Here is a 26,917-nt window from a genome sequence, read left to right on the forward strand (position 1 = left end):
TCATTATAGCACAGAACCTCCCCTCTTCTCTCATCCACTGCTCAAGCAGTTCCTCAGAGGGGTCAAAAGTTTGAGACCACCTAGGAGAGCTCCAACCCCAGCCTGGGACCTTAACTTTTTTTGGAGAAACTCACTCTACCGGCTTTCGAGCCAGCTGCTACTGCAAACTTAAAATTTCTTTCTTGGAAAGCAGATTTCCTTTTAGCAGTCACTTCAGCTAGAAAGGGTATCTAAATTACAGGCCCTTATGGCAGTGGAGCCTTTCATCATCTTTCATGCAGACAGGGTGTCCCTCAGAACCAATCCATCATGTCCAAGGTGGTATCTAGTGTGGCTCTTAGTCAGTTATTTCATTTGCCAACCTTCTTTCCCAATCCACAGAACAAAGGGGAATGGATGTTGTATTCCTTAGATGTGCACAGACAACTTAGATTTTACTTGGACAGGACTAAACCTCAAAGGAAATATGAAAAACTGCTGGTGGCAATTGTTGCAGGGGCAGAGGAGAAGGCTATTTCAAAACCATTTCTAAGTGGATAGCCCATTGCATTAATTTCTGCTATAAGCACCATGGAAAACCTATCCCCCAGGGAGTCAGACCCCAAATGTAATGACTGCAACAGTGAATACACTTGGTAAGTGTACACAACTGTACTTTCCTCCTCTTCAAAAACAGGGAGTGCAAAGCCAAACCCTTATGGTAAGAACTCACAGTGGCTTTACACCTCCACCCCTTACCTCTGCCTACCTGCTTGTGCCACTAGCAGGAAAACTCTCCTTCCACGGAAGTAACTGGGCCACTATTACCAACGACCGATGAGTCCTCAACATAGTGTCCCAGGGATACAGATTTCATTTCCACACACTGCCAACCCCAAAAAGGTTCCCAGATCTCTTCCAAACCTGTGGGCAGAGGCCAAAAAGCAAGTCCTTTCCCTGCTCTCCATGAGTGCAATAGAGCATGTTCCTGCATAACAGATAGGCCAAGGTTTCTACTCCGGACTCTTCCTGGTACCCAGAAAAGAGGGCACATGGCGCCTCATCCTCGATGTATCCATTCTAAACACCTTTTTGGTGATACCAAAATTCAAAATGCTCACCCTCCAGCAACTTCTACCAGTGCTTTCCAAGGATGCTTGTTTAGCCACCCTAGACCTAAAAGAGGCCTACCTACACATCCCAATCAAGGAATCATTTAGGAAATACCTTAGTTTAAGGGCAGGATCCACTGCTCCCAGAGTTTTCACAAAAGGCCTGGCTCCCGACATTCTTTTTTGCAGACAAAAAAATATTCAAATTTACCCATACTTAGACTATTGCCTGATTCAGGCAGACAGTCAGGAAAAGCTGTTACAGCACCTGACATTTGTAAAGGACCAACTGACCTCACTGGGGTAGACTGTGAACAAAAAGAACTCAAAACTAGTCTCTACACACAAAATTACTCCTGGGAGCAAGCCTGGACACAGCATCCCAGCTGTCTTTCCTTACTCCAGAAAAACAATCCTACCTGACAGGCTACTTCTCTCAACTAGCCGCCAGATCCCAGTTAAACGCAAAGAAAATCCTACAAGCTCTAGGGTTCATGGCTTCCTGAATCCTACTCATTTCATATGCCAGACTGCATATGAGGAAACTATAATGGTAATTGTACCTAAAAAGCCGTTGGTGTCAACACTCTCAAGAATTGGAAACTCTCATACCAATGATACCTTGTCTAAGGAAAGATTTTCTTTCAGTGGGCAGCAGCTTACAACCACAACAAGGGACTTCCCTTCTCACAACCCCACGCCACCCAGACCCTCATCACAGACACATCAGACTATGCCTGGGGTGCACACCTGGACAACAGATGCATTCAGGGCCATTGAAGCCCAAATCAAATACATCTGCACATCAACCAAAAAGAGGTGTTAGGTGTTCAGCACGACCTGACAGCCTTCAGACCCCTACTCTCCCCAGGGCTTCTACTGATAAAAACAGACAATACCACGGTGTTGTGGTATGTCAACAAGCAAGGAGGGACTCACTCTTATCCTCTCTGCAGGCTCGCCAAGACCCTTTGGCACACGGCCTCAGCCATGCTACTACACCTGCTAGCACAATTCCTGCCAGGCTCTCTAAACTCTCTGCCAGACAACTTGAGCAGAAACCTGCTAGACCCACATGAGTTGCAGCTAGACCACAGAACCTTCACCCTTGTAACCCAGAAATGGGGCACCCCGAAAGTCGACCTCTTTGCCTCCCACTCCAATCATCAGCTCAGAAAATTCTGCACCAGGGAACCTCACAGCAAGGCCTGGAAAGTGGATGCTCTATCCTTCCAGTGGGTAGACCTCTTGGTCTTTGCATTTCCCCTCTACCACTCGTATCAAGGGTACTGCTCAAAATAAGGGAGGAAAAACTGAGGGCAATCCTGATTGCACCACTGGCCATGCCAGCACTGTTACCCTCTGCTTCGCAGCCTGTCACCATGGCACCTACCACAGATCCCAACACTCCTGACCCAGGGGAAGGGGAATGGAGAATTCATGCATCCCCAATTGCAGACCCTCAACCTAGCTGCTTGGCTTATTCCCTGACCACCCCTCAAGCTGCCAGACTAAGCAAACAATTCCTAGATGTTATACATGAGGTCACTAGGAAATCCTATGCTGATGAGTGGAAAAGGTTTTGCACCTGAATCTGCTAAGGGAGCCGGAACAGCATAGCCCTCCCTACCTCTCATCCTGGAGTACCTGGCAGACCTACTACACAGGGGTCTATCCTTCTCTTCTATTAAAATTCATGACTCTGCCATCTCTGCTCATTACAGTACAGAGCCTCCTCTCTTCTCACACCCTCTCATCAAACAGTTCCTAAGAGAGGCTAATAACTTAAGGCCACGCATAAGAGCTCCTACCCCAGCTTGGGACCTTAACTTTGTGTTGGAAAAGCTCACCCTATCCCCCTTTGAACCTGCAGCTTCAGCAGAGTTAAAATTTATCTCTTGGAAAACAGCCTTGCTTCTGGCCATCACTTCAGCTAGAAGAGTATCAGAGCTACATGTACTCATGGCTGAAGAGCCCTTCATCATTTTCCATGCTGACAGTCTCTCACTCAGGACTAACCCGTCTTTCATGTCTAAAGAGGTGTCCAGTGTGGCTCTCAACAAATCCATACATTTGTCCACCGTTTTCCCTAACCCACAAAGCAAGGGGAAAGGATTCTGCACTGTCTAGATGTGCACAGACAGCTCAGATTCTGTCTGGATAGGACTAAATATTTCAGAAAATCTGATCAGTTGCTAGTCAGCTTCGCAGCAGGAGCAGAGGGCAAGGCCATATCCAAACAAACAATCTCCAAATGGATAGCACACTGCATCCATTTCTGCTACAGACAGCACGGGAAACCACCCCCAAAGGGGGTCAGGACACATTCCACCAGAGCACCCTCCACCTCTGCAGCCTTTCTCAGAGGGGTCCCCACCAGGGACATCCTGGAGGCTCCAACATGGACATCTGTTCATACCTTCACCAAGCATTACCACCTGCCTATCTTCTCCAAATTCAGGGTAGGCTTTGGGACCGTAATCTTGCAGGGCATCCTAGCCAGTCCACAGTCTTCTTGACTGCCGTCACCCCTTTTCTTCAGCTTTGGGAATCAACCCAAATGTGACGACTGCAACAGTGAAACATGAAGAACATAGTACAGTTGTGTACACTTATCATAAATGTAGATGTTCGACTGTATTCACTGTTGCATTCCTGGTTTCCCTACCTCCATCCCCCTTGTCTCTCTCTCTCTCTTCCTCTCTCCTTACAGGGATTTTTTAGTATTTACTTTCTACTGGTGGTGGTCTTCCACCATAACCTAGCTCCCTATTTGGGGGGCTCCTGACAGGGCAAGAAAAACTGGTGTTATGGCTTCGGCTGCCTGATTTTATACCACTGACGACATGTCCTGGAGCGACAGCAACCAACACAGAAATACTAAGCCTCTGGTATTCGGGCTGACTGAGGGCTACCCCTGGCAGGATAACCCAAATGTGATGACTGCAACAGTGAATACACTCGAACATCTACATTTATGGTAAGTGTACACAACTGTACTTTCTGTAAATATTTTCACCAGCTCATTCAGTCTGAAGAGTAGTTTTGCTTTGGGCTGTTGTGCTAGAATAGGATGGCTGTAACTAACCTTGAAGACCTTTTCAGCTTCAGCGTTCTCATTTCATAATTTTGTTGTACTTCTGTTTTGTGTTAGACAATGGCTAAAGACATAACTTTGTTGGTGGCCTATTGAGCACGATCTAGTAGGTATCTTTTGTCTGCAGTTTCCGTCTGCATTCTACTTCACTGGTGTGTTTTTTTTTTTTTTTTTTTGCCTGCATGTTCATTCATCTGTAGACTTTAAGCTTTGTTTGGCTTTCTTTAGTTGGACAGAACTAAACAATCTGCAGAGATGGCAGTGTGCTAGTGGTGAGAATAATGAACTATGAAACATGAGATCACTGTTTTGACTCTTGTTGCACGCATGGACTTGGCTTGTGACTTTGTTGTCTCTGCTGAAGGTTTCCCAGCTGTAAAATTAAACAAGAGCAGGACTCTACTGGAGACAAAATACTGCATTTAATCTAGGTTATTTTTAGAGATGTAAACAACATAAAGGAACCAGATTTTGGAAAATGCACGTGCGGTCTATTGCCACATGTTTTTAGTAGTACAACTGCAAAATGTGTTGAACATTTACCATTTTAAAAAAATAAATTTCACCCATGGCTACAGTTTTGTTTATATGACTGAACTTGAGGCTTTACCCTCCCAAATGGGTACCCCTTTTGTGTGGCTTAAGGTAGAGGTGGATAGGTGGTATCATATTGATGCTACCCCTGGCAGGACATATTTTCAACAAACTTTGAGGAAGAGTTTACATTCGTAGGTTTTTTTTTTTTTTTTACTGCACATTTTTGGTTTTATTCAGGCCCTGATGATCTGATCCATCATTTGGTAAGTTTTCTTGATTGTACTGTATTAGAGGTAAAAAGGACAAGAGCCTTTCTGTTTGCCAAAACGCAGATGGTTGATTTGCTGCCTAGGCTGCATTACATTGAACTGCATTTCAGCGATGTGTATGCAGACTACACAGCTATTTCCATCTCATTCAGTTTGAGCAATGTAAGTGAATCTGTGTGATTCATTTAATCAGCTTGCAGTTAACATGTTCCTGAGGCAGGTATTAATGGTAGCTGTACAGGCAGTCAAAGGTCAGGATAAGGCTGTTTCTAAGTGCAGCTTCTTCTCTTATTAAAATAGCAGCAGTTGTGGTTAGCAGCTCCATTAGGTTTCTGTTCTAGATCCCTAATATTTCGCTAATTTAGGATGTTTTCTCTTTTCTCCACATTATGCTGTCTTGGACTTGGTATACTTAACAGGGGTTGGGGTACAGAGGGGCTGCCTTTCTTTAAAAAAAAGTAACTTTCTGTAACAGTTTTAGTCATTTTTGATGTTTTGGGGTTTCAATTATTAAATAGTTGATGGACTGAGAACTGACTATTCAGTATACATCCAAAAGGATCCACAAAATGGCCATGCAAGAACGGTTTCTGAAGCATTTTCATTTGGAGGCACAAGAAGTCATGTAATTAAGCTCTCACATCTTAAAATGCATAGCTCATACTGAAAAATGCAACTAAAAATAATCAAAGGAAAATATTAAAAGCATATTTTAAGTAGAGGGCTGCTGTCTAGGCCAAGTCAAAAACTTTAAAAGCCAGTAAAACATTTCATGCCTTTCTCTTTATTTTCTGGAAGTAGTAGTGCGTGGAATGCAACAGATAAAGCTCCATGCACTACAAAAAATTGATTGGTTCTCACAAATTACAAACTGTCATGTGATCTCGGCACAGATTGGTTCTCACTAGTTACAAACTGTTATGTGATCTTAGCACAGATCTAAGATTCACCACTTGAACTTTTCTCATAAGGTGAATTTCTTGGCAACCATGTCTCAAATCGCACAGTAAGCTGGTTATGATTCAGCCAGAATCCTGTGTCTGTAGTATTTAGTGTATAGTTTTAAGAAAGTGGGGCCTTAGTCTAATATATCAAGTTAAACAATGTATTTCATAATGCAACTGGCCTCCGTTTTGTTTTGTTTTTTTTGACCATTTAGACATACTAAACAGTACACAGAAATGAAACCAGTTTTTTGCACAGGAAGAAAGCACAAGGTATCAGATAAGTTTTTATTTTTCTTGGGAGAAACAGTTCTTCTATAGCTGTCTGGTAACCTATCTGAGAACTAGAAAAAAATGGATCCAAAAATGTGAGTTGTTTTGACTTCAAACAAAATCTCCAAGAAAATTGAAAAGGTGCAGAAGTGATGTGTTGTTGCAAATCAGAGGAGAAGCCCTAAAAGTTTATACACGTCTGAGATTTAAGAATTAGAAAAAGAGTGATAAGTCAAAAATTTCAGTAAGTGTGAGGGAAAAAAATCTGTCACAGTTTGATCTTCATGTGGGCACATGGTTATACAGAGTCAACAGTTGCCCACATTACAGAACTGAAGAAAAGAGCCAGACTGAATATGCTGTGTGATAACTGCAGAGAAAAACTGTGCTGTCAGAAATTCAAATAATGTACAGTTCAATGAGAGAACAAAATTTAACCTTAAGTAAAGAAACTTCTGCGTACAGCAGAATGAAACCACCTCATCACAATGAAGAGCTTACTGTAAAATTTGCTGCATGTAGAATGACTTGTGAGAAAAGAAATCTGAAGACAAGTAAAAATAATTCATAAAAACAGAGGCACAACAGAGAACATCTCATGCAGGAGGTGTGGTACAAGTATGATGTGATACAAATCTGTAGAAGCTGTGTCAAAATGTTTCTTGAAAAGGTGTATATACAGTGGAAGAAATTAATTTATTGCATAAGAGCATAGCTGTATTACTGCAGACTCATGAAAATGAGTTTTGTGAGCATACTTTGTATTGTGTATATGCACACTGAATTGTGTGCAAGATAAGAGTACAGACAAGCTGTGTCTAGAAAATGAACTGGGAATGGTGGGGGGTCTACAAATAAACAATTAAAAGATGAACCTTAGAATGCACAATAGGACAGAATCCAATAGATCAAACAAATATTTGAAGGAATGTACCAGTAATAGAGTAAACTAAATATGTCAGTGTGTACACATACTTATTCTGAGTTCCATGTAAATGTGGTCAAAACGAGCTTGTGTATGAATATAAAAAATACAGAATTCAGTTCCAAACAACTGATGTTGAAATGTTCCATCGACAGTGGCTGATTTCAGTTTGTAGTAGCTCAAGTAAGGTGAAAATAATTCTTACTGTGGATCACAAAATAACCTAGTGATTAACGTAAGCAGTTCTAGTAAATAGTATAAAACAGTAATTTTTTTGAATTTGTCATATTTCAGAGAGAGACTACAATTAAGCTTGCCATACAGTTTGCAAAGAAAGCTCCTATACGTCTGTGTGTTAGAAATGAAAAACAAACCTGCTGGAGAAAATGAATAAAGTGAAACATAGAGCCAAACAGAGTCAGCTGCTTGATTACAGTAGTAAAGGCAGACAATATTGTTTTTACATAGAGCTATGATACGTAAATAAAGCTACATGGAAGCATTAAAGTACTGCTTGCGTATTAAGTAGCAATGCCTGTCATGCTAGAAACAAGTATTTTTCTGTGCTTGCTGCAAATCAAAGATTCTTACACACAAGACACAACCTGATGAGAAAGCTTCCATGCTGTGCTCTTTTGCTTTGCTGTTTTTATCAAGCCAACTCCAGGAACAATGTACCAAATAGATTTACTGAAATGTTTTAGAGATAAAAACTTAAAGCCATAAAAGGGTAAGGTGCAAAATCGGAGTTACAGAGCTGAAATAAATTAGCTTATTTATAATCAGAGAGCCTAAATCTAATAATGAAAAACGTAAAAGCCAAAGTATAGATGCTTTCACCCAAGGGCAGGTAACTTCTAATGAGATTTCTGGGCACAACAAAGTATCTTTATAAAAGAAAAAAATAACCTTGTCAATGGTGAGTTTGCCATTAAGGAAATTAGCAAAATGTTATGTAGAATTTTACCAGAAGTACAGAGCAGAAAAAAATATAGCACATAGTACATGTGTTCAGAATATTCTGATATTAAAAAAAAAAAAATCCAAACAAGTAAATTGCCAGTTAAAATCGTATTGGTGCTGGAACGTTAAACCATTCATTTACTAATTAACAGCCTTAAAAGAATGTCAGAATAAAGATGATCAGTTAGGGGGAAGTCTTGGTTGAAATTATCTGTGGGGAAGTTTGTGTTACTGGAGATTATATTTAAATACTTGTGTAAAACTTCACAGGCACTCCAGTAAAATGCACTGATTGTGAAGTATAAGCCATGCAAATGAATGCATGTGGTGGATTTGACGAGTTGTCACCCAACACATTAACAAGAAGATTGTTTAGGAGAACAACTGGAAGTGGACTGGGTAATGGCACAGTTGCCTATGACCGTAAAGAAACCAATACCCTTTCAAAATTCTATTTAGAGTAAGCCAGAACTGAGTGTATTGAGATGTAACAATGAAAGCCCAACCAGAGCCAACGTCTGCCGTGAAAGAAATACAACCCTATTTTTTATGCAAAAAGGAAGTAAGCTGAAGGCAAAATTTCATGCATAAAGCAGATAAAGTTGCACTTCCTAATCAGCTAAGGAAAAAAAAATGTTGCCTAGAATATGCAACTCGCAGTTGGGAATTTTAATGTGTAAAGAAAGTGTGTGTGATATGTTATGCTGGCCAATAACAGACCTGCTTGGTGTTCAGCCCGCCATAACCCATGATAAGTCAGGATTTCCTACACAATACCAAGAGAACCTTGAAGTAGAGCTGGGACATAGATGTTTTAGGTCAGAGACTGTGCTGATTGTTCAGCGTTTCAAAAGAAGTTTTAGGGACATTATAAATGTTAGTGTTATCAATGCACTTAACTTTTTGTTTTCAAGTGGAGGTATAGGGATACCCGGCACAGTTTAGTTGTCTTGGGTAAGGTCACACACTATGAAAGCAGGAAAGAGATTTTCCCAGCAGTGAGAATTTCAGCATGTATCATGTACTCCAAACTATGCTCACTCCAATAATCAGCAAGATAGGACAGTTCAAGCTAAGAAAAACCTCATGGAGAAAGCTCAGAGGTTTAACAGCAACTGTGACATAGTCGTCCACTTAGCATAGTGGTGGTACATGGCTAGATGCACCACATGTTTAGCTTTATACATTGGCAAAACTAGTAATGCTTTTAACAGAAGGATTTATTAACATGTTTATAGTATTTTAAGAAAAGATGACGAGTGTGTTAGCTAGACACGCTTCTCTTTGTCATAACTTTCCTAAGTTCAGGTTTTTCATATTATACTGGGTCTAAACCTCAGCCTTTTCAGGGGATTGGCGAAATTCTCTTTTACATCGGGAGATGCTCTGGCAATTTTGTTTAGATGCCAGTAACTTTCCTGGTTTAAACAAAGCAATTTCAATCACGAGTGAATTAAAGCTAAGAGCGTCTAGACTTTAACTTTGATTTGAAGTTATTCATTGTTTGTAGTTTCAAGACTTTTGTTGGACACCAGTTTGGTGCAATTTGTATTTCTAAGGTTGTCATCGGTCAGGTATTTGGTTACCCATTTCATAAAGATTTAAATATCCTTAGTGATTGGTTTATGTTATTTAGTTACTGATTGGTAAATAACGGGGCAGTATCAGTATTGAACTTTGGTTTGAATGTTTCATTCATTGTTCTTTTATTTCTAAAGACGAAACCGCTTCACTGTGATTGATCCTGTTTGGTGTATTAAACTTCTGTATCAAGTGCAAAGTGGATTTCTGTTTTATTGCCTTTTTAAATGTTAATTTCAGTTTATCATCCCAACCATTTTACTGTCTGCATAATTACTTTGAAAGAAATGTTTTAAATTATTCTAAAAATTGTATTGCTCAACTTTAAATGCTTGTGTCTAGTAGTTTGTTTATCAAAAAAATGAAGTATATCATCATTCATGCAAAAAGTCTTGAAAAGGTTGAGCAGATGGTGGGGGGGGGGGGCTTGCAACACAATCTTTTCTGAGGGGGAACATTTACATCACTGTAGGCCTCAACAAACTGCTAACAGATTCCAGGGTGGAGAAGCAAATGTCACAGAAAGTGAAGCTGCATCCCACCAAAATGATGTAGACATGTGTAAGATATACACTGCAGAACAACATCTGAAGACATACTCCCCTTCTCCCCTGTACTCATGCATGCAGATGGATTAAGAATAAGTGAAACTAGCTAATTGGCTAGCCGAAACCTGTTAAAAAGTGGCTACTGTGTTTAAACAAAGTTGAAATGTGTGATTAGTCTTATCTCGCCCACAGATTTCATATGAAACTGCACAAATAATACATATTTTTTTAAGTCAAGATTTATACCGTGCATGAATGTCATATAAATGCAGTTACTCTGTCATGGCTATATCAGGTTTGGCAGAGAGACAAATGCAAAAATAAGTGAATAATCTGTTTGTCTGTTTATAGTTGCATTGCATTTCCATTACTGTGCCTGAAGGTTTTACTGCAGGGCTGAGTCACGTTTTAAAGTTGCCATGATTTTTCACTGAAGTACCTGTAAAGTCTTAATTTTTCAGACATTTCTCCTAATTTTCTAAGTGCAGTAAAAATGAAACAGTAAGTGGTATTATCCAGGATTTATTTCTTTTGTTAGCTGAATCATGCGTATTTTAATGGAGGTCTAGGCAGGAAAGCTGTACACACTATCAACTTATGAAAGGCAGGCATTCAAAATACGCAGTAAAAGAAGAATAAAAAACACTTCCCATCATTCTGATAACACAGGTACAAAGTTGGGAAAAAGTGAATAACCATAAGTTTTCATTATCATAAGATGGTAATAATACAGAAAGAGGAGAAGCTCTTGCAATCTTATGGCCCATCTGAAGGGGTGAGGGTAAGTTGAGAAGAGGAATAAATAAGAAGACTGACAGGGTATAAAGAAGGCAAGAGTTGTGAGGTATAAAAATGGGAAAGAGAGGCTAAGCAGAAAGTGTAGATGAAAGGAGTGAGGTAATATGGGCGGATGAACTCCAAAGGAGTCTCATGAGCTGCGAGAGAGCTAAGTGTGATTGGAATAAATATATGAGCGAGTAGAACTCAGTTTAATATGTTAAGCACTTCTGCAGGTAGTGAACATTGTCCATCTGTCTCTACACCTGCCAGTAGGGTTGCCACCTTTTCAAATGGCCAAAGTGGGACATTTTTGGTACAAACATCAGATTTTACAGGCCGACACATACCCATGGTAAGTACAAAGGTTAGAACTTAACTTTTAAGGTTAGAACTTAACTTTTTTGCGTAAATAAAAGCTTATTCTTGTAGCATTTTAGTTGCTTATTCTGTTTCTTGTAACATTTAGGTATTTTAGATACATAACTGTTTTATGCAACTATTACATAAAATATAGGAAATAATTTTGTCCTAAAATCTCAGGACATTTGCCATTTTTACAATTTTTTGTCAGGACACAACTGCCCAAAGAGGGACTGTCCCTCGCAAAGTGGGATAGGTGGTAACCCTACCTGCCAGTTTAAGACATGTAATTCTGCTTGAGGGATCGAACCAGTTGGATATATAGAAAAGTATTAGGCCAGGGTAAGGAGTGCAGGAGAGTTCCTTAATTTCACAAGTCTAGTAGGAGATTTTAAATTTATTGTTATAAAGTTTAAGCTATCCCGCCATCCTGAGGAACACACAGGAGTGATCTCTATACATGAATTAACAGGATTGTGCATTATGGCGCATTGAACTTAGAAGTGGTATGTTCGTGTGCATTGCTTTGCCATTAAATCAGCATGCTTTTTCAGAAAATGTAAGCAAAGGTTCAGATACACTATAGGGTGGGATGGTGTAACTTGGTAAGTTTGCAGGTTAATATTCAATGGCCTATGGGGGGATCCAAATGAGACAACATGCTATAGAATACCTTGACGAGTCATCATAATGAAATGGTAGTGAGAAGAAAAGCAGTTTTGGCAGAAAGAACAAAATGTGCCATGTCAGAAAAATGCAACAGATGAGAAAGTTGCTTTGTGATGCTGACAATGAGAGAGTGTGGTTTGTAGTTGATAATGATAGAAGATGTGAGGTAGAATTTATTAGGTAAGTAGGAGATGTCAGGGCTTTAGTGACTTCGGTTGAGAAAACATTCAGGAACAAAGTGGTACCAGAAGATGCCTAGAGCAGTAAGAGTTAATTGTAAAATGCATCATTAGCTTGATTTAAAGAGGACTTATTTAGAAAATAATCTCTTAAGACGTCATGGTGGGAGAGTGAGATTTCATTAGATGGAAGAACTGAGCACAGTTATATTATGGAATAATGATGAACAAGGACACTAGTCCATTTTCCAAGGAAAAATACCATAACATATTGGAATTTAGTCTGTGTGATTATTGGAGAAAATATTTCACAGAATTTTATGAGTTGCAGCAGAGCAGTTATTCTGCAAAACTTTTAGATGTTCTTCGTGTTTCACTGTTGCAGTCATTACAACTGGGTTATCCTGCTGGCAGGCTACCCTCAGTCGGCCTGAATTCCAAAGTCTAGGTCCGGCGTCGGTTGCTGTCACCTCTTCCCTGACGTCAGTGCGCCAGGGGTATAAAAGATGCAGCCGACGCCATTTTCTTCAGTCTTTCTTGCCGCGCGGTGCCTGAAGCAAAAGCAGTTCGCAAGTGCCGGTCGGCCGATTCCTGAGTTTTTCAAATTTGAATTTCAGATCCGAAGTCGTCATTAAAGCTAAGTACCCCGTTGGGGAAACTTTTTTCTTGTTCCAGTCCGATGTCAGAAAAAGTTAATTGTATTTCTTGTGGGAAGCAAATACCTCGTAAGGATTTTCATTCTTACTGTATTTCTTGCCTAGGCCCTGACCATAACTTTGCTAGTTGTCGGTTTTGTGCTAGATTTAACCAACGCACTATTAAGCGTCGGTACGATTTTGCATTCCATTACTTTGGCAGAAGATTTAATTACATAATGCCGTCGGAACAACCGACTACCGGAGTTTATAAAAAGCGCAAGGAAAAAGAAAAGGACAGGCATCCGAGATCCAAAAACGAGGACAAGGCTTTTGCTAGGCCTGTCGCCGGTTCTCAGTGAGGCGCTTTCGCAGCCCCTGACACCCACTACCTCAGAGCCACAGGCCGCTTCCGACTCCCACGTGGAGCCGACGAGGCCGCTGGAAACTCAAGGTATTGGACACTCAGAAACGATTCCCTCAGACGGGTCCAAGCCGCTGAGCAGGCATCGGCTTCGGAGGGTGTTTTCAAGCCTACACAGTTATATGTGAAACCTACTTCAGCTTCAAAGGCAAAGACTAAAGCAGCTCTAAAGACAAAGAGACAAGTACAGCATTCTCCTGGACAGGCCTCCATGCCTAAAAAACAGATACTTAAAATGGCCGAAGACCTTATTACTTTGATCAGGGGTTCCCAGCCCCCTCCTGATAAGAGGCCTTGGCAAGAGTTAGAATACGAATCTTCAGACCAGGTTTCCATTTCCTCTGATTCCTCCACTGAACAGGAATATTCTCTTCCTACCTATGAGGACTCTGATGCTGAAGAATCTATCCCTTCAGTCTTCCCTCCTGAGGATTATTCTTTTGGGGAGACGCTGCATACTGTGAGGGAGCATTTCCACTGGGAGAGCCAAGATTACTCAGAATCCAAGAAAAGGCTCAGAGACTTCCTTTTATTGCTTCAGCACAGGCCCCTTACTATCCCACCTGTTTTAGACATTGTAGGTGATGTTTTTTCAGAGTCCAGTCTATCTCCAGACTCTCTACCACCAGCTCCTATTAAGCCAGACAGATACTATAGGGTTCCTGATTCACATAAATTTCTTTATTAAAAACCCTGCTGCTGACCCAAAAACCATCTCTCAGGGTCCCAAACGGGTCAAGGCTTGTACTGCAAAAAACTCTATCCCCTCTGATAGGGATTATAGGGCCCTAGACAGATGGGGTAAAAAGATTTATACTTCTGCAACCTTGGCTGTAAGAGCCTTAAATTTCCAATTTCATATGCTTAAATATAATCAGTATCTTATGTCATTGCTTGAACAGAAAATGTCAACAAATTCAGAATGTGCAGACAACAAGGAAATGCAAGATTTAGTGCATGCAGCTGAACAAGTTGGAAAGTATACTTTGCAATGTGGTTTTGATTCTCTAGAGGCCTCCTCCCGCTGTTACAGGTTCTGTCATTAGGAGGCATGCTTGGTTAAAAGAACAGACTCTGCCCGATCATGTTAAAGCAAAACTATTAGATGCTCCATTACAGCATGATACTTTGTTTGGTGTTAAAGCAGAAGAGGTGTTGAAGAAAATGGAGGACAAAGCTAAATCTATGCAAACAGTCAAGGATTTCTTGCAGGTACAGCCTCCCAGGTTTATCAGGAACTGGCCCACAAAGAATTGGTCCTTTCCAGTGTCCGATAGGCCACAAAGAGGCAGATACAGTCACCCCAGAGGAAGATCTAAAACAGGCCTAAACAATGGGGTGCTTCTACCTCCGAGAATGGAGAGGAAAAATCACAGCCATGCAGGAAACGAGTCTCAATGACTTCCCCCTTCCAGCACCAAGCACTTATCTTTTGGCAGCCCCTTTGGGGGGAAAGCTAGCACTTTTTCACAAAATTGGCACATGATCACCCAGGACAAATGGATTCTAAATATAGTATCACAAGGCTACAAGTTCCACTTTCACACCCTGCCAAGGCCAAACGGTATGCCAGACCTGCCACGCAATCAATGTGCAGAGGCACAAAAACAACTTTCATCCCTCATGGACTTGAGGGCCATTCGAGTGCCACAGCAAGAGCAGGGACAAGGATTCTATTCAAGACTGTTCTTGGTACCCGGAAAGGACAAAGCCTGTAGACCAGTACTGGACCTATCTATTCTAAACACATACCTAGATATTCCAAAATTTGAAATGTTGACTCTACAACAGCTTCTGCCCAAGTTGGGCAAAAAGGCTTGGCTTGTGACTTTAGATCTAAAAGAGGCATACCTGCATGTCCCAATCAGACAAACATGCAGAAGATACCTCGGATTCAAAGTTGGCTCCATGCATTACCAATTCTCTGCACTGCCCTTTGGCTTATCTACTGTGCCCAGGGTCTTCACAAATTGCCTGGCTCCAGTAATTGCATACTCCAGACAAAGAGGAATACAAATATATCCTTACTTAGACGACTGCCATATTCAAGCAGAGAACAAGGACATTCTACTACAGCATCTGGCGTTTGTAAAGAGATTACTACCATGCCTAGGGTACACAGTCAATGAACAGAAATCAAAACTAGTACCCTCTCAAGAGATAATATTCCTGGGTGCAAGCTTAAATACAACTGCCCAGATGGTTTATCTCACACCAGACAAACAAAGACATCTGGTTACCTATTTCAAACTGTTGGCAACAAAGGCCCAGTTATCTGCAAGATAAATTCTGCAGGCTTTGGGCTTCATGGCAACCTGCATTCTACTAATTCCATATGCAAGATTGCATATGAGGAAATTTCAATGGTACCTAAAAAGTGTTTGGACTCAACAATGCCACAGCCTGGAAACAATGATTACTCTCATTCCCTGCCTGCAACAGGAGTTTCGATGGTGGGCGAAGGCCTGTCACCAGAACAAAGGACAGCCATTCACTCTACCACCAGCCACACAGACATTAGCAATGGATGCATCAGATTATGTCTGGGGAGCCCACATGGCAGGAAGATGTATTCAAGGCACATGGTCCACAAACCAAATGCATCTGCATATCAATCAAAAAGAGATGCTAGCTGTTCAAAATGCCCTGACAGCCTTCAAGGACCTACTTCATCTGGGACAACTACTGATAAAGACAGACAATACCACTGTCATGTGGTATATAAACAAGCAGGGAGGCACTCATTCTTACCCCCTTTGCAAACTAGCCATGACTTTGTGGGACACAGCATTGACTTACCAAGTACATCTGCAGGCACAATTCCTGTCAGGAAAGATAAATACTCTGGCAGACGAACTAAGCAGAAACCTCATGGATCCCCACGAGTGGAAATTGGATCCACAAGTCTTCAGCATGGTAACAAGGAAATGGGGATGCCCGGACATAGATCTATTTGCCTCACCTCACAACTACCAACTAAAGAGATTCTGCACAAGGACTCATCACAGACAGGCATGGAAATTGGATGCCCTATCCTTCAGCTGGAAAAACCTAACAGTATGTGCCTTTCCTCCATTGCCTCTCCTCCCCAAGGTACTCCTAAAGATCAGACAGGAGAATCTGAAAATGATACTAATTGCCCCAGACTGGCCACGCCAGTACTGGTATCCAATCCTAAGGAACTTGGCTCAATGCCCAGGCTGGACCTTACCTCAAGTGCCTCATTTACTGCCCCAGCAGAACAATCAGATCCTGTACAGCCAACTCAAGACCTTAAATCTGGCAGCGTGGAGGATGATGTAGTCATACAAAATACACCTCTTACTAAAGTGGTGATGGATGTCATTTTGGAGGCCAGGAGGCCTAGTACTAGAAAATCCTATGCTAGAAAATGGAAGAGATTCTGTGCTTGGAACCAGGCACAAGGAATTGACACAGCTGTTCCAAATATTCCTCAGATTTTGCAATACTTGACTGAGATGCTGGACAAAGGCTTATCCTTCTCATCTATAAAAATTCATGCCTCTGCCATTTCGGATCATTACAATACAGAGCCACCAATCTTTTCGCATCCGTTATTAAGGCAGTACCTCAGAGGGGCCAAAAATGTAAGGCCTCCAAGGTGATCACCAATACCAGCATGGGACCTCAATTATGTTTTGGAAAAACTCACCCTGCCTCCTTTTGAGCCAGCCACTACAGCTGATATAAAGTTTTTATCTTGGAAAACAGCTCTGCTCCTAGCAACAACTTCTGCAAGACGAGTCTCAGAGCTACAGGCACTCATGGCTGTGGAACCTTTTATAATTTTTTATCCAGACAGAGTTTCTCTGAGGACAAACCTGACTTTTATGCCTAAGGTAGTGTCCAGTGTGGCCCTTAACCAAAACTATTCATTTGCCTACCTTTTATCCAAACTCACAGAATAAGGGGGAGAGAATTCTGCATTCTTTGGACATACACAGACAGCTACGCTTCTATTTGAACAGAGCCAAGGCTTTCAGAAAGACCAAGCAATTACTAGTGGCATTTGTTGCAGGATCACAAGGAAAGGCCATCTCAAAGCAGACTGTTTCAAAGTGGATAGGCCACTGCATTTGTTTCTGCTATTCACAACATGGCAAACCAGTACCTAAGGACATAAGGCCACATTCAACTAGAGCAGCAGCCACTTCAGCAGCCTTTCTCAGGGGAGTACCAACCAAAGACATTTTAGAGGCTGCTACTTGGAGTTCAGTGCACACCTTCACAAAGCACTATCACTTACCATTCTACTCTAAATCCAAGGGGACAGGCTTTGCCACTGCAGTTCTGCAGGGCCTAATAGCTGCTCCTAATGCTATTTAGCTCCAGCCTCCCAACCTTAGCTTTGGGATTCAACCCAAGTGTAATGACTGCAACAGTGAAACACGAAGAACATAGTACAGTTGTGTACACTTACTATAAATGTAGATGTTCAAGTGTATTCACTGTTGCAGTCCAGGTTACCCACCCACCATCCCCCATATCTTTGCTGCAGTTTATCTGCTCTTCTCTGACCTATACAACCTATGTGGTGTATTTGCTGTATAGATGAAGGTATTGTATATATTTTGGTGCATGCATGTTTTATTGGCATATTTTTAGCCTACCCTGTGGGGGGCACCTGACATCTGGGGCAAGAAAAACTGAAGAAAATGGTGTCGGCTGTATCATTTATACCCCTGGCACACTGACGTCAGGGAAGAGGCGACAGCAACCGACACCTGTACTAGACTTTCTAATTCAGGCCTACTGAGGGTAGCCTGCCAGCAGGATAACCCAATTGTAATGACTGCAACAGTGAATACACTTGAACATCTACATTTATGGTAAGTGTACACAACTGTACTTTGTCCTTATATTGACTACTTAAAACTATATAATGAAATCACAGTAATGACTGGAAATGACACTTAATCATGGGTATAATTCCCATGATTTCAGTGCATGAAAATTGGATGCTGTTTTTTAGAAGCTGTAGGTCAATGTCCTGAATGAAAAGAAATCTGAAAGAAAGGGTATAGACTGCAGATACAAAAGCAGAATGAGAGTTGATGGCTGGGGAAAGCTCGTGACTAAAAGACAAGTATGTTCTATTTTTTTCAATAGTGGACAAAGGGTAAAGCATGACAGCAAGGAGAGCATTTCTGTGAATGCAAAGGCATGTTCAGACACTCAGTAGTATACATTGTACAGGTGCAGTTGTCCTTATTCCGCTAGGTGAAGTGTGTATGCACTTTTCTAGAAATATGTATGCTCTTTTCAAAGGGGGATGTTGATTTGTTAAATTAGTAGAGTAAGTGATGCATATTTGCAGTTTACTACAACCTTGTACTTTGTGACCTTAAAGATGTCTTGAGGTAAAAACTAGACATGGTAAGAAACGTGGATACGGTATATTCACAGGATGCACAATGTGGTGTGTTGCTGTATATTATGGAGTCATATTAAAGAAACCATTTTATTTATTTATTTATTGCATTTGATTATTGGGGTAGTCCACTGGGCCTTGAAGAACCCATTTTCAGTGTAGGCCTGGGGGAGAAAAGCTCCATAGTTATTACATAGTACAGGGTTTATAAGACACATTAGCATATAACAACTTCATGACGATTCAATTAATTGAGAACAGTGGAATTACATTGGTGACACTAGTGAGGAAGGTATACACTTAAGGAGTGACACTTAGGCTGAAGGAATTCACTAACGAGTAAAGTAGGTAGTGGAGAAAAGAGTTGGTGTAGAGGAGATGTTGAGTGTAGAGGAGATGGATATTGAGAGGGCAGGTCAGGTTTTAGGGTTGTTGGTGGAGGTGCAGGTACATATCCAATGAGAGGCGAGATGTAATTTAAGGGAGTTTTTAAAGGTATAGGGATTAGACATAGCTCTGAGTGAAGGGGGAAGATTGTTCCATAATTTAGAGACAGTAAAGGAGTACAGCATTTGACCAGCAGAGAGCTTAGGTTTGTCGACATTTAATAGCATTTTGTTTTCAGACCTGAGGTAATGATTTGGATGATACATGGTCAGTATACTAGTGAGGAAAGGGTAGACTTCTAGGAAGTAGATATGTTTGTGGGCAGTAGCAAGTTGTAAGTATGTTAGATGATGGGGGAGTTCGAGCCAGCCTCGTTCCTGCAATGTGGTGCAGTGGTGGGTGGAGAATTTGGTGTTTGTAGCAAATTTGGCAATTTTATTGTAACTTGAGTTGAGTTTAGTTTTCAGAGAGGACTGTATGTTGATAAGGATGGGGGTGCCATATAAGAGAGGTGGAAGCAGGAATGCCGAGGCAAGAGCTTTTTTTTCAGGAGGACTAAGAAAGTAGTTATTCCTATAAAGGGATCCTAGTTTTTAATTTTTTTTTTTTGATGTTATGGATATGAAGGTCAAAGGTAAGTTTGTCAAGGATGACACCAAGCAGTTTAGTGTTGGAAACAATTTCAATGATGGTATTATTTTGGGACTGAACAGAGAGTTCAGATCTGTTTACTGGGCAGCATTTTGTTGGAGTAAAGATTAAGAGTTTAGTTTTATTGGGGTTAACGGCAAGGTGGTTCTGTGACATCCAGATGAAAGCTTCTTGGGTAAGTTATTGTAATAGGGAAGCCGATTTAGAAGAGGAAATAATAGTGGAATCATCAGCATATTGTATTATAGTAGAGATGGAAAGAGTGGTATGGAAGTAGTTGAGAAATATACTGAAAAGAAGGGAGCCTAGTATAGAGGCCTGGAGTACACCTGTATTGGTATTTATGAAAGGGGAGAAGCAGTGTTGCCAGATAGACTGTTACCTGTTAGTGAGGTAGTTGGAAAACCTTTGGAGAGTTGGGGGAGAAATGCTCAGTTTGGATAGTTTGGTTAGCAGGAGGGGGTGGGAGACTATATCAAATGCTTTTGAAAGATCAATCAAGAGTGCGGATACTATGGAACCAGAGTCTTGGGCTCTGTTAACTGGGTCTAGGAAGGACATAAGGGTGGTATTAGTGCTATGTCCAGGCCTAAAGCTGTGCTGAGTGTGGGAGAGCAGTTGGTGCGTAACCAGGTGATTAAGGATCTGAGTTTGAATGCACTTTGCGAGTATTTTGGACATGGGGAAAGTATAGCAGTAGGTCTGAAATTAGAGATGTCAGAGTTATTGCCACCTTTATGAAGTGGAAGAACATATGCTTTTTTCCAGATATCTGGTATGCATGATTCCTGGATGGGTCTATTGATGAGGCTGCTGATGGGATATGCTATGGAGGAAGCTGATAATTGTAAGAATTCAGCTGGTAGATGGTCAGGGGCGTTGGTGCAAGGTTTTAGTTTGAGAAGACTTTTTTTATGGTTGAGGTAGGTATAGGAGAGAGTGAGAAAGTGGAATTTGAAGTAGGAGGGGTGTGTAATATATTACTGTTTGGTAGATTTGTGTTGACAGGAGGGAAGGTGGTAGTAAGTTTATTGATGGTTTCTATGAAATAGGAGTTAAAAAGTGAGGCTAACTCAGAGGGTGTTATTTCAGGGCTATTGTTGTTTTAGGGGATGGATTATAGTGTGTTCCAAGGTGGAGTAGGGATTTGATTCCTCCCCCAAATTTTCTGGGGTTATGATTGTTGGTTTTGGAGTGTTTGGAAGTGTTCTTTTTGTTTTTGGTAACTAACAATTTGGCCTGATTGCAAAGTTGTTTATATAGTGTGAGGTTGGAATCTCTCTTGTTTTTTTGGCAGGTTTTCCAGGCTTTGTCTCTAGAGGATATGATGTGCTTTGTGGTCTTGGTAAGCCATTTAGCATGATAAGTCTTGACTTTTTTTAAGTCGTTGAGAGGCTAGAGTATTAAGGATCCTAAGAAATGTGGAGTTGAAGAATTCTACTGCTTCATTAAGAGGGAGAGATTTTAAGGAATTCCAGTTAGTGTTGTACAATGTGTCATTGAGTACAATAGGGGAGAAATGGGATAGATCTCTAGTATATCTGTATTGATGTCTGTTTGGTAAAGTAGTGGGATTACGTATTGTGAATGCTAGTGGTCACTTATACTATCTGGGAGTATAGCGGAGGTGGAGGTGTTTTTAGGGTCTGAGACCATGATCCAATGTAGAATTGTGCCTTTGCTGTGTTGTTTGTCAGGACTTGTGATATCTGAGATGAGCTGAGTAAAGAAGGTTGATGCCTAAGGAGGGGTTTACTGTTGGGGATGTCTAACCAGTTAATATTGACATCACCTAGGATGATTGTTTCATTTTTTATGTTGTTGGTAGTCCAGGCAAGGATATCCTCAAGAACTGGAATATAATTGCCTGGGGGAATGATTATAACAGTGATGCATAGGTTTTTTTGGTTGTTTAGTTTTAAGAAGGAAATAAGTACCTCTGCAGTGGAGAAGGTAGGAATGGTCTTAGAATAAGGAACCACTGTGAAGGTGCTTGGATATAATAGGACAATGCCCCCACCTTTTTTGTGATGTCTCTGTTCTTAAGACTAGTTTGGGGGTAGAAATTCTGTGTCCTTTATATATAGTTTTAGCCAAGTTTTGGTGATGGCTGTAAAGCTGGGTTTGTATTGACTTAGCCATCCATGTAGTTGGGGAATTTTATTTCTTATACTTTGGATGTTGATGGTAGTAAAATAGAGGGTTTTATTGGAGTTTGGGGCATGTTGAGAAGAAGGGCCAGGGTCAGGGTGTATATCACCACTCTGAAGTAGATTAGGACGGGAAATACAGGATTTTGGATAGAGTAATTTTGTTAGGTTCCCAAAATGGTACTGAATTGTGCTAGGAGCAGTATTTTGTGTAGAGAGAATAATCAGTTTTTGATTCTAAAATTGGATCATTAGCATACAGACTGGACCAGATTGTTGAGTAGCTGGAGATGGTATGATAATATGGGGATGTTGCTGATATGGGTTTAAGAGATGTGCAAGCTGTGTGAGAAGGAGAGAGAAGTAAATAGTAAAAATAAGGAGAGCAAGTTTGTAAATGAGGGACATATTGTGAGGAGTAGAGTGTAATAGGCAAGTATCTTGTGTAAGGGTAGTAAATTAGTAGAGTTGTTGAGACAGAAAAGGGAAGGTACGAGTGTGGAGGTTAAAGTAATGGGGTAAGGGTGGGATGCTTGGGAATACAGTTGGGTAGAGAAGGTTGAATATGGTTCAACGAGATATGAGTGTAAAATGGTTAAAAGTACCAGTAGTGTAGCAGGGGGGAGGTGTTAATTAAATTGGGAAGGTGGAAAAAGGGTTGGGCTGGAAGATGATTGGATGCGTATGTTTGGTGTTGGGGGGTGTGGTTGGAAGGAGATTGGACTGAGGGGTATGGATAAGTATAAATGTAATTGGAATGCGGATGTAGGGTAGGGGAGCAGAGTGAGCCTGGGCGTAGCGAGGGAAAACAGAGCAGGGTTTACCCAGCTGAGAGAGGCTAGCATGCCTTCTGGTAAGGCTATATTTGTAGGTTATAGGAGCAGAAGAAGCTGTTCTAATTGTGGGCACTTTACTGTAGTTATTACTTTTTTTCTCTTTTTTTGTTTTTAAAGAAGTAAGAGCACGTTCCAGTTTAAGCAAGGCTGTTTTATTAACTATCTGTAATCCTCAGTGATTTACCAGAAAATCAAACATTTTATGAGGGACAAAGCAAAGAAATCTGAGGCAAAATCAGATACATTCTGCAAAATTAGGGGCAGTTAATAGGTATGTTCTTCTTTAAGCGTTTCCCGGTTAAGGGTTGCCACAGCGGAACTCCGGTCCGCTAATGATTGGCAGTAGATTTTTACGGTGCCAGCTCGACGCCCAGTTTTCAACGAAGGCACGCCCATTTATGCATGTCTTTTGAATGCCACTCGACCGCGGGGAGGACATGCAGACTCCACACAGAAGGTGCTCCAGCCGAGAATCAAACGGGAGAACCTCTTGCTGTGAGGCGACAACGCTACCGCTGCACCACCACGGCTTCAGGGACAGTTGATAGGTATGATGAGCACAAATGAGTTGGGGTCTTTTTGTCAGGAACAAAGATTTTATGCCTAGTTTATTAGTTATAATTAATGGGGAAGTAACATTTTAACCTGAAATATATGCGGAACTTGACCTTAAAAATGTTTCTTTGTTAACGATGCCTCAAAGCTATCAAAGTAAGTGTGTATCTGTGTACTCATTTAGTTACAGATTTGCAGTATCCAGGACTGTATGTAAGCTTCTGAGCCCTCAAGCCTTTCTTTTTTTTATTTATTTTTTTTATTTTTGTTTGCAGTTTTGTTTATAACATAATACCAGAGTGGAAAAGCAGCTGCTTTTCCCAGTCTTCCTAAAGTACAGCCATTGGGAGATGATAGGTATATGAAATAAGACAGCTGTGTGCAGAAATTGGGAGGAGGGCATGTTTTGATCATAGCTTTATCTTCTGTGCAATATTAATTCCCCTGCATAGTTTTAAGAAGATTGTTTTATGTTTTCTAATGTTTTAAAGTGTCAGAAATGAATCGGCAGTTTTGATTTATTTGATTTTCATTAAATGACTTTCCCAGAAATTCATGAAGTATGATGTCATTTAGTAGGTACATGTTGAAAGTGAATGTATTGTTCACGTGTGTACTGTAACATTTCTTATAACCTAATGAAGTCTTGGAAGGTTGCAACTGGTGCTTATTTTTTTTCATTTCAAAGGGTAAACTCTTCTTAATGCCGTTACTGAGTTGTGAGCAACAGAATCAGTTTGCAGAAGTGTGCCACTGTTACATTGACTTGTACCATTATTTTACCAAGTGGTAGTTTGTAAAATTGTTGAAGGTCTTAACAGTGTGCAGTTAACAAGCACTGTGATGAGATTTTTATTTTATTTTACATTTGTTGACTGGGAAAGTCCGACTAGGCTCCACAGAGCCTGTTTTCAGCAGAAGCCCGGGGATAAATGCTCCAGATGTATATGAATGTTCTGAACTTTGGCATATTTCATTTGAACACCTAAGCGTTTTAAGTTTAAACGACAACTGTGCAACTTTTCGTATTGTACTGTGAAGCATAGCCTTAAAATGTAAAACAAAGTTAAGTGTTACATGGCAGGAAATGTGTAAGGGGTCATAACAATGTTCTGAAAGTGCTGTGTTGTGCTTTGTTTGCTGTGGAACACATTAAATGTTTTAAGGTGTTTTTTTTTTCTTTTTATTGGTTTTGTTTTGGGCACCTCATCCTCCTGGACTTGGTTTAATGTTCTGAAAGTACACTGTATGTGATGCATTGCAAGTAAGAAGTGTAACCAGGTAACATACCTTTTCTGTAAGGGGTTACCCCTAGTATGGCAGCCTAGCCTCCCACCCCTTAACTAAATGTACTGCTAATGAGGTTGCTCCGCCAAAGAGTAAAGGGATTACTTGGTTTGTTGAGGAATATGTTATTCTCATTACTCCAAGACTTGCAGTGCCACGCTTCTGCAAAGTCTTTCTCAGCTGTAACTCCTTCAAGAGGAGTTTAACCTTAGAAATTTAAGTTTCAACAAGTAGCTGTTTCAACGTTCCAAAACTGCAAAAGTTATAAGAAATGTTACACTAGATATATGAACAGTACACACAAAGTTGGTGTATTTGGGTTTGGTGTAGGGAGCACAGGAGGCACAGGCCCCTGCAGAAATATTTTTATGTTGGTTTGTATTTTCCTATAGAGTAGTTTTATTTTTGTTATGGAATAGCTTCTGTTGTATTCATTCTTTTTTTTTATTTTGCTGCTACTTTTGAACCGAGTGATATGCATGACAATATGTATTTTCAGAGTTCATAAGTAAAAATGCCAGTGACAATTGTGGCAGGCATCCCTTTTCTATCTTTCCTTTTGTGTGCCTCATTATGTCATTAACTTCTAACAGCAGGATATGGCGTCAAGGCATTCCCTGAGAAGGTAATGAGACAAGATAGTAGTAGCCACAAAGTTCTGTGTGTACAGGCCAAACTTTGTCTCAAAATTTGACAGCATTAAAGTTTTAAATCAAGAAGTTTTGCTTTTGCCATCTTATTCTTGGCGTTATAATTTTCCTTACTTGAAATAATCACAGCTTTGTGTATTTTTCTAAATGTGGTCTTTTCATTTTTGTTGGTTGCAAGCTATGAGAGATAGCAGGTTTCCTGTTTTGCACAGAATATTTTCTGTTTATTCTGACTGTGCTCATCACTTGAGTGCATGTTCTTTGCAGCTGGGAGCCATTGTTTGTATATCGTGTTCTAGCACAATGTCATTATATTGACAAGCTGTATGTATTCCACTACATTTACCAGCGTGCAACACAGATGGCCAGAATGTTTAAAAAATATTGTGGTGAGAATTGTTATCCTTTTGACAAGCTCCACATTAGCAAATGGCAACATGCAGGACCCTAGAGGTCAATTAATGTCCTTCCGCTTCCATCTTCTTCTACAGTGATGACCCAACAGCAGCAGCAGATTGCCTCTAATTCCAGCCTGACGCAACAAAGCCATGGGACACAACAGAACCACGCAGCACAGACACCTGCGACAGTGATGCTGACTTTGCCAACCACACTTACTCCCCAGCAGCAACAGCAGCAGCAGCAGAAACTGCGGCTTCAGCGCATCCAGATGGAGAGAGAGCGAATTCGAATGCAGCAAGAAGAACTGTTGAGACAGGTAGATTCCATCTTTGTGCCATTTCTTCTACCTGTATGTACTAATGTCATGTGCTGGAAATGTCTACAGTGATCAAGTATCTTTAAAAGTGGTCCTGCTTATGTTTCTGAAATTATTTTTGCATACATTTTCTCGAAGATGCAGTCTCACTTGTGTGCAATTTTATTTTTTGTTGTATTTTTCTGCATACTGAAGTTTTTATTTTCTATTTTGAAAAGTTGGTAAGGAAATAACGGCAACAGTGAATTGTAACACAAAACAAGTCTAGCTTTCTGCTAGAGAATCAAACAAAATGGTTGAGGTTTGTCTTTGATGTAGTTGTCTTGCGTTTTGTTATTGGCCTGGATATTGGAAATAAAGGCAAATGTGGTTGAAAGGATTGACCAGCCAATTAGAAAATTACACTTACTAGGATGATTTTTTTTCTTTTCCTGATAATCTCCCAACAGTGACCTTGTGGGCTTGCAGGAGGGAGACTGCCACAATTGGCAGGATGTCAATGAACCTCTACTACCAAGGCAGGTCCCTAGAAATATGCATTCAGTTCCCTTACTCACATTGTTGTATACTGGGCATGAGGTATAGTGGTTCAACATATTGAAAATAATACAATACCCCCTCAATGTAAGGTTTCCTGAGACTTCACACTTTGATAGGATGAAATCGAGATGTATGGTGTCATTTGGAGAATGACTGAAAACAAATGTGTCTAAAGGGAAGAAACAGATGTGGGACAAAAATTGACAACCTTCCAGCCTTTTCAACATTGGAGTGATAGCATGGGGCACTACAGGAGTCTGTGGACTTGTCCTGCAGGAGGAAGAACACATTTGTTGGTTGTGTTGTCTTTTTTTTTCCTGTTCTCAGCCATGTAGTATTTGTCCAGTTATTTCATAGCACCAAGTGAAGCACCTTATTTTACTCTGTGTGTCGGGGTGAGGGTGGGGTATCCTGTCCACAGAAAGTATTTTATTTTTAGATATTTTTAAAATATTTTATTATTAAAGGAGATTTTG

At 40.7% G+C, this 26,917-nt stretch overlaps 1 protein-coding gene across 6 annotated transcripts in view; it reads left to right on the forward strand.

The window, feature by feature from the left end:
* Window positions 1-26,917, forward strand: part of WWTR1 (WW domain containing transcription regulator 1) — an 837,533-nt gene that overhangs the window by 693,082 nt on the left and 117,534 nt on the right. For all 6 annotated transcript variants that reach the window (XM_044070605.1, XM_044070607.1, XM_044070606.1 and 3 more), the window contains one exon: window positions 25,675-25,901. In XM_044070605.1, coding sequence (XP_043926540.1) covers window positions 25,675-25,901 — 227 coding nt within the window. The remainder of the gene's footprint in view (window positions 1-25,674; window positions 25,902-26,917) is intronic.

This window comes from Protopterus annectens, chromosome 4.part1 (assembly GCF_019279795.1).
Source record: "Protopterus annectens isolate FY-2018-M chromosome 4.part1, PAN1.0, whole genome shotgun sequence".
NCBI lineage: Eukaryota > Metazoa > Chordata > Ceratodontiformes > Protopteridae > Protopterus > Protopterus annectens.